The 8,868-nt window shown below is 40.1% G+C and overlaps 1 protein-coding gene across 1 annotated transcript in view; it reads right to left on the bottom strand.

The window, feature by feature from the left end:
• Nucleotides 1–848: 848 nt before the first annotated feature.
• The window catches only part of KDELC2 (KDEL motif containing 2), a 15,792-nt gene continuing 7,772 nt past the window's right edge, over nucleotides 849–8,868 (bottom strand). The window contains exons 3-7 of the mRNA XM_008055302.2: nucleotides 8,295–8,511; nucleotides 6,640–6,836; nucleotides 5,231–5,425; nucleotides 3,568–3,672; nucleotides 849–1,343 (exon numbers count right to left, since the gene is read on the bottom strand). Of these exons, the coding sequence (XP_008053493.1) occupies nucleotides 1,218–1,343; nucleotides 3,568–3,672; nucleotides 5,231–5,425; nucleotides 6,640–6,836; nucleotides 8,295–8,511 (840 nt within the window). The 3' untranslated portion in view covers nucleotides 849–1,217. The remainder of the gene's footprint in view (nucleotides 1,344–3,567; nucleotides 3,673–5,230; nucleotides 5,426–6,639; nucleotides 6,837–8,294; nucleotides 8,512–8,868) is intronic.

Below are 8,868 nucleotides of genomic sequence, written 5' to 3' on the forward strand. Positions count from 1 at the left end.
GTCTTGGCAAAATTTATTTAAAAGGATATGAGTAGTGCTTTTAAAAAAAATTCCCTCCAGTCTCCATGCTACTTTTAATAAAAGAGTCATCCTTTGCTTCCTTAATTACCCTTGTCAGACCTATCAAAAGCAGACTGCTTTTAATGAACGCCAAAAAGCAGCTTAAAGAGGAGAAATTATGCAGTAGAGAGGAGAAAAAACCCTGAACAAATATTTTCTCTTCATAATCAGAAGTGGAAGGACATGAACAAGGGATAGAAATGAATCAATACATGTTATGTAAACAGCTTCGTAAAGGCTGATTTATATTTTGGTGAGCTTTGCTATCTGCTATGATCCCTGAGTTTTCTTTTCAGAAAAACTGTGATCTGATAATAGCAGTTTTTACTCAAAATGTATTAATATTCAGCAATATTTGGTAACACTTGCTCAAATACAGGCTGAGCATCCCTCATACAAAAAAGGCAAAATCTGAAATAATCCAAAACTTTCAGCACCAACATGATACCACATAGATGGATGAGATAGTGGTGACACCTTTGCTTTCTGATAGTTTAATGTACATAAACTTGTTTCATGAACAAAAAAAATTTTATTTTGAGTTGGAGTCTCACTCCGTCACCCAGGCTGGAGTGCAATGGCACACTCACACCATCCCAGCGTTGATCTGTTGGGCTTGGCGATCCTTCCACCACAGACTTCCAAGGAGCTGGAACTACAGGTGTGTGCTATTGTGCTCGGCTAATTTTTGATTTATTGTAGAGATAAGGTCTTGCCAAGTTGCCCAGGCTGGTCTTGAACCTGGGAGCTCAGGCAATCCACTCGCCTCAGCCTCCCAAAATGCTGGAATTACAGGCTGAGCTACCGAGCCGGGCCCACAAAATTCTTTCTAAAAAATCTAACATGTATAAGGTATTCATGAAACATAAACTAATTTTGTGTTAAGACTTGCGTCCCATCCCCAAGATATCTCATGATGTATATATAAATATCCCCATATCTGAAAACATCCAAAATCTGAAATACTTCTGCTCCCAAGCATTTTGGATAAGGGATACTCAACTTGTACTGCTATATCCATCCACATTATGTAAAGCCACCAGAAGAACCGGTCCTCTGGGTAGGGTCTTCTGTACTGTTTTTCACAGCTTAGATTCGATCTTAAGGCTTTCTTTAAAGATGTGGCTGGTATACACAGGAGTGTGAATCTGGGCCAATTAAAGTTCTTCTCTTAAAGGCTTTTTTCTGTTGCACTGGCAGATGGATGTGCTGTCATCCGGCTGAGAAACAAGTTCCATTCCATCATGGATTTCGGGTTTGCTGGACTGGCGCTCGGCATATTTCTGAAATGTGTATGTGAAAGAAATTGAAACATGAGTCCACACTTGATTCCATTGACGCCTCCACCCCACCTAAGTCCTAGGTCGAGCTCTTTTCTAGTTGCTGTGAATCTTTAGACTAAAACCAAAGGTCTGGTTTATCCCAGTCCTAAAGTTGTATTTTAGCTTTCGCTATTATAGGCATTAGTGATATTTCACGATCTAGCCAGAAACCCCAATCTACAATTTCACATCTAGCAAAAGCTGGCTGTATCCTCCATTGTTAATGAATAATTAACTTTGTTGAATACTCTAAAGGTGCAAACAAACATGATGAGCATCTCAAAATAAAGTTGGTAGACTCATGCTCTAGGCCTTTCCTTCAGGCCTGCAGTCACACACACTTTTAATTGGTCACAGATCAGTGACATGCTTCCCCATTCTGGGAGCATGGACTGAAATATTCCTATAAACTGGAGGAGATTTCAGTTCAGTGGTTCTGTGTTCTCTTTAGCTGCACATTCCTGGTATTGGGCCAAACCCAACAAAATGCTGACGTGAGTAGATGAGTCTAATTGATGTTTTAGGGGGAGAAACTCTTACTATTAAAATTAGAGCTAGACTGGTAGAGAGGACAGAACCAATTTAAGGGAAGGGAGGGCTGATTCTAGTAAATGGCATCATTTATCATTTATCATTTTTCTTTTTTTAATTTTTATTTTAAAGATGTGAGGTATAATTCAGGGTTAGGTATACAAATGGTCATTCTACAGGTAAAGTATGAGTCTCACTTTGGTCCCTATTTCACCTGGCTTGAGACCAGATACCCTTATTAAGAAAGTATGCTCCCCGTAGCAGTTTCCCAATACTGACAATCCTTTTCTCGTAGTATTATATCATTTTTATTTTTCTGTGAAAATAAAAAGATGAGAGGGTAGTATTCACAGGCATTTGAAGAAATTTCCTTTCATTCTGCCTACAGAAAAATAAATTTAGGTTAAGACCAAAAACAGAATTTCCAATTTTTTTCTTCCTGTTTAGATTTTACCAAGGAAAACACAGAACTCAAGAGACCAATCTGTGGATTCCCGGTAAACATCTGTGCTCCAGGATTTAGCCCTAAGGTGTTGGCACTATTCTAAATATTTTTCATTAGTTTAATTGCTTTTTTTTTTTTTGAGTCAGAGTCTCACTGTGTCGCCCAGGCTGGAGTGCAATGGCATGCTCACAGGCACCGCAGCCTTGATCTACTGGGCTCAGGTGATCCTTCTGCCTCGGCCTTCCAAGTAGCTGGAACCACAGGCATGTGCCACCATGCCCGACTAATTTTTTTTACTTATTGTATAGACGAGGTCTTGCCATGTTGCTCAGGCTGGTCTCGAACACCTGAGCTCAGATAATCCTCTCGCCTCCACCTCCCAAAGTGCTGGGATGACAGGCTTGAGCCACCACAACCAGCGCAATTTAATTGTTTAATATAGCAAGCTAAATATTTGCTTTCCACCCTGTACTGTAGAAATTACTAATTTAGGTAGCAAGGGGAACAAGGAGGTAACACTTTGAGTAGGAAGAAATGTTAATGACCTCTGGTCCAACCCTCTTATTTTCCAGATGAGGAAAACGTTCTCTGATGCGAATTCTAGAATACCTAAGCTAGAGATTCCACAAAGCAGTTAATAAAAGAAAAAAATGCCAGGCTCGGTGGCTCAGCCTATAATCCTGCGCTTTGGGAGGCTGAGGTGAGTGGATTGCCTGAGCCCGCGGGTTCGAGACCCGCCTGGGCCACTTGGCGAGACCTCATCTCTACAATAAATCAAAAAATTAGCTGGGCGTGGTAGCGCGCGCCTATAGTTCCAGCTACTTGGAAGGCTGAGGAGGAAGGATCGCCGGAGCCCAGCAGGTTGATGCTGTGGTGGCCGGGAGTGGCCACTGCACTCCAGTCTGGGCGACAGAGTGAGACTCCAACTCAAAAAAAAAAAAAAGAAAGAAAGAACTGACAAGATAGGAGGGGTTTCTAATCTGTATCTGTGAGGGCTCCAAGCATTGTTTCTCATCCTATGGAAAGGAGATAAAAAACATGGAGGCCACGAAGGGCCCTAGCACCAGTCCTGTCCCTCCCTAGGCTAGTGCTTTGGTTTAGCCAGCTGGCTGACTCTCTGAGCCCTTGAGGAAGCAGGGCACAAAGCGCTCGGGCTAAGCACGTGGTCTGAGGACACCTGACCCAGTAGGGCAGACACTCTGAGCTGACCTGTAGCACTCTGTAATAGTAGCAGTAAAGCCTGTGTGGCTGTAGTAGATCCCTGGCAGCCAGCTGTCCTTCTTTGGCAATCTTCTTAGCTTCTTGATCATTTTCCTGAAAGATTAAAAAAAAAAAAAAAAAGAATGAAAATTACTCCGGTGAGCCACAAAGAAAGCGAGGGCTGACTGTGAGGTGGAATGGATGCGGGCTTGAAAGTGAGCAGCATGGGACAGATGGAACATGATGAAAATAGAACTTAAGAACGAGGCTGTAGAAAGAGGTAGAAGACTTCTCTAAACAACTCTGTGAAAGAGACATGGTCATACGTGTTTGGCCCCTCTTCCACAGATTCAGTAGCCCACTTCCTCTGGCCACAGTGCAACCACCTGTATGCAGCCTCGACTATGGCCATTCTGACACTCTCCTAGCTGCCCAGGAAGTAAGCCTGGAGTTCTTTACCTGTCCCACCAACCAAGGCCTCTCTGCCTGACGGTAGAACCGAATCAGTTTCCACATTATAACATCTTTTAAAAGCTCCGTGTAAGTATGTAGCCAGAGCTAAAAAGCCATGTTATAAAACAGTAGCTATGAACGACTGTACTGTTTTTGTAATTAAAAAGTTCAGTCATTAGTACTCTGAGGATGTTCATTCAGTCGGTGTTTCTAATTATACTTTTGAAAAATAGTGAATCTTCTACCGTGCTGTCCACAAGAAAAGCCGTGTGCAAGCAATTATGGCTCTTATAAAGAGTCACAAAATGATTCCGTCTCAGGTACCCAGCTATTTCCATAACCATATAATGCTACTTAGAAAGCTAGAAACAGAATAGTTTTATAACCCAAGAGTAAATTTTAGTAGTTTTATAATTTTGAAGTTTTATATAATAAAACAACAGCTAATTAATACATTTCCTTTAAAAAATGAATTCCAACTTTATAGGAAATGTGTGGTTCTTGGAATATTATATAGCAAGCATGCCTTTTTTTTTCTAACTGGGGAGGAATACTTTAATTACCTTAAGTGTTTTCTTGTGCATAAAGAACTTTAACTCTGGTCTTTTCCACCAGTAATTTGCATTTTGTGTGTTTTTATTTGTGTGTGAAAGCTGAATAGCGATTCATTTAGAAAGTCTATATTCTAAATAACAATGGACTTTAAATCATCGGAAAATCTTCATAAATGTTATTAGAGTGTATACACAATGATTCTGATTCTTTGGATATTTCTTTTTTTTTTTTTTTTGAATTGAAGTCTCACTCTGTCGCCCAGACTGGAGTGCAGTGGCCGCTTGTGGCCACCGAATCCTCAACCTGCTGGGCTCTGGTGATCCTTCCGCCTCAGCCTTCTAAGTAGCTGGAACTACAGGCGCGCGCTACCACGCCCGGCTAATTTTTTGATTTATTGTAGAGATGAGGTCTCGCCAAGTGGCCCAGGTGGGTCTCGAACCCGTGGGCTCAGGCAATTCACTCACCTCAGCCTCCCAAAGCGCGGGATTACAGGCTGAGCCACCAAGTCCGGCCTTTTTGGATATTTCAAGGGAACAATGATTTTAAAAATAATATTTCTTTTGATTACACTTTGTCAAGTTAAGTTAGGTTGTAATGGAACTCATGTAACTAATACTGGCAAGTTTATTATTACCTAAAGAAATGAAAATTGCAGAAAGCGTACCTTGGCCCACTTAACTTTCTCTAGTAAGTCACTAAGATTTCTTTTAATTGGAACATAATGCTTCCAAGGCTGTAGTGCTGCGTAGAAATGTTCGTAATACGGTGAGTCCTGCTTTAGAACCAAACTATCGCCCAGCATGAGATACGGATATCTATAGGCAGCCACGGTCCCATCCACATTCACTTGGTACTTGTACTGAAAAATTAAAAACAAACAAATATAAACATTTATATTTATTTATTTACTTATTTATTTTTTGAGTTGGAGTCTCACTCTGTCACCCAGGCTGGAGTGCAGTGGCACATTCAACTCAGGCGATCTTTCTGCCTCAGCCTTCCAAGTAGCTGGAACTACAGGTGCACACCACCACGCCCAGCTCATTTTTTGATATATTGTAGAGACGAGGTCTCACCAAGTTGCCCAGGCTGGTCTCAAACCCAAGGGCTCAGGCAATCCCCTCACCTCAGCCTCCCAAATTGCTGGAATTGCAGGCTTGAGCCACCATGCCAGGCCTAGTGATTTTTTTCTTAAATAACTGGTACCAAGGAGTTTTCTAGCCAGTCAGATTTTGTCACATCGTTCACATCTCTATCTCACTTGAGCCTCTTGATAATCCTCTGAAGGAGACAGGCAGGCATCGCATGCGTTTAGAGACCAAGGCACTAAGAGATGGTCCCACAGTTGGTGGCAGAGGCAGGATTAAAGACAGGACTTGAACTCCAATCCCAACGTCTATTTCATGTATTTGGAATTTTTTCTATTTACAAAAGACATTTGAGATCACTTTATGTAAATATATTTACACTCACAGTTTATTAAAGCAAATATCAAAAAAAAAGAAAAGAAAACAAAAAAAAAATACACTAAAATCCCAGGTTAATCTTTGCACTATATTTTAAACATTAAGGACAGTTCTGAGCTGTTTGGTAGATAAAGTTATCAACAGCAAAAGAAGAAAGCACAGTGACTTTTATAATTCCTGGTATCTGATTAGGAAGTGTGAGCATATATGTGCTAGTTCACAAGACTGGAGACATTTACCTAAGACCATCTGTTTGGTGGATTTTTTTTTTTTTTGAGTAGGAATCTCACTTTGTTGTCCAGGCTGGAATGCACTGGCCACCACAGCCTCGACCTGGTGGGCTCAGGTGATCCTTCCGCCTCAGACTTCCAAGTAGCTGGAACCACAGGCACATGCCACCACACCCAGCTACATTTTTTGATTTAATGTAGAGAAGAAGTCTCACCAAGTTGCCCAGATTGGTCTCGAACCCCTGGACTCAGGCAATCCTCTCACCTCCACTTTTCAAAGTGCTGGGATTACAGGTGTGAGTCACCACCCCTGGCTTGATAGATTTTTAATACTAGTTTATCACTTTGTATCTATACAGGAAGACTCAAATACATACCTTAAAGAAATCAAAGAAACCCATCAACTTGGCTTTTCCAAGCTCCTTTTCTTTCTCTTGGAAAAAGAAATATCCTGTAATTCCTGCATCCAGTAGCTGTGGATTTTCTTTGGACATTTGTACCAATTGAAGCCTCTCTTCTCGGCTGTCTCTACCTCTGAAGAAGGCTTTCTCTGTTTTATTGATCCAGGAAGGCCCTAGAAGTGTGAGGCCATAAAAAATTATGATGATGAATTTGACATTTTTATAGGGTAAGCATAATCATCTTTAATCTACCACTGCTGTTTGTGATGTTAAAGTTCTTTTATCATCAACTCATCTTCTAAAGTAGATACTATTTTCCAAAAACTTGAGTTGTCTCAATTTGTCAGAGATGCTTCCATGTTTAGGCTTTCAAAAAGTCCTTCTGTTTGCTGTGTTATGTAAAAGAATGCTCTAATGTCACTCATTTGTCTACTCATGAGAGATCACACAAGTATTGGTGTTTTCTGTTGTACAATAACAGGAAACATCCAAAATAACGTCAGACTATGTTCAAAGCAAAAAAGAGATCCATGACTTGGTTCACTCACCAAGGCATCAGCTTCTTGTCTTTTGTGTTTCACAAACAAACATGAACTAAGCTTTTGTTCTTAGGCAGAGTGACCAAAAAAACTATATAACTAAGCAACATCCACAAATCTTTCATCCTTAGGTTACTCAGAATTTTGAATTTGGGAAAGATTTTTTCCAATATGCTGTTTAATGCAAATATATATGTATAATTCAACCATATGTATATATGTATTTATATCCTCTATTTCCTGAAAGGAAGGAATTTGGAAGAATTAATTTCAATCTATTTTTATTATTCTAAAGAGAGAAGTCATTGGTTAACATTTGTCAGGGTTCTAAGGGATAGATCATAAAATGTAGAAATTGGAGATCACTCTTTTTACTATTTTAGCACACTTTTCAGGAATTCACTGTTATATTAAAAGTAGGTCAGTTTTCATCTCATGTTATCTTTAGTTAGTGACAAAAAGTAACTTACAAAAATATTCTGATCTTGACCAAATAAGTTCACCAATAGAGGTTATAAAGACAAGACGGGGTTTCTTTCCTACTCAGGGAGTTTAGTTTAATAAAAAGATAGGTTCTACCATGAATCTAAGGGCACCAAACAGAGAGAAGGGAATTCAGATTTTAAAGGCTCAGGAGAGGTAGAAGAAGGGAAGGGGAGGATGCCCTACAAAGTGTGTGGGAGGTAGGAATATCCAAATTATACTGCTATCACAATTCTCTTATGATTGCATATCACCTTATAATTTTTAAAATTCTCTGTCATTCCACCCCACGAAATAAAGGCATTGGCGTCAGAATTAAGTGAAAACTTTATCAAATATTTATGTTCAAATGCCATTTACAAGAGACTGACTCAAAGGAGACTCCGCAAAGGTAGGTTTGAACATTACTAGCCCAGACCATGTATCTTTAATTCTTGGATTAGAAGGACCCTACATAAACCACTTCAGCATTTAGGGTGCTGTTTTTTTTCTTTCTTGGTTAGAAAATAAGAAGAATAGTCATGTAAAAATATACATTTACTCTCTCTGAATATTCCCTTCACCTTTTCCATCTCTAAGCTGTTTTTTAGAGAATTAATCTTAACTTACCCGTATTTCCCTGAACAGAGAGGAGATCATTTGTAACACCCCTCATGGCTTCAAGTGTGGAGTGGGTGATGTCATAAGTTGGAAGGATAACATCTCTTGAATCCAGAGAGCCACACCATGAAATAATAGGTATAGGACCAGGTGTTTCATTGACTTTTCGATGCTCCAAGGGCCAATCTCCAAGATTAATATAAAATTCTAAATCTGGGAGAACGACCTAAATAAATAAAAATATAAACATCAGAGCTGGAAGACCTCAGACTTTGGTGCAAAATACTGCAGTTATTTGGCTTTCCTAAATATATGATAGAGCTGGCCATTCACAAAAAGTAAGAGAGAAGAATGCCTCTCAATCTTTGGCAGATTTAGAGACTCACAGGTGAGGATGGTATGTGTCAAATTCGCTCAACCAGGAGTCGGCTACCTCTGTCTAGATAATTATCATACTATAAGAAACCGGATTCGGTGGCTCAGCCTGTAATCCCGTGCCTTTGGGAGGCTGAGGTGAGTGGATTGCCTGAGCCCGCGGGTTCGAGACCCGCCTGGGCAGCGAGACCTCATCTCTACAATAAAT

This window comes from Carlito syrichta, unplaced genomic scaffold (genome assembly GCF_000164805.1).
Source record: "Carlito syrichta isolate Samal-C Ts95f unplaced genomic scaffold, Tarsius_syrichta-2.0.1 Scaffold301816, whole genome shotgun sequence".
Lineage (NCBI taxonomy): Eukaryota > Metazoa > Chordata > Mammalia > Primates > Tarsiidae > Carlito > Carlito syrichta.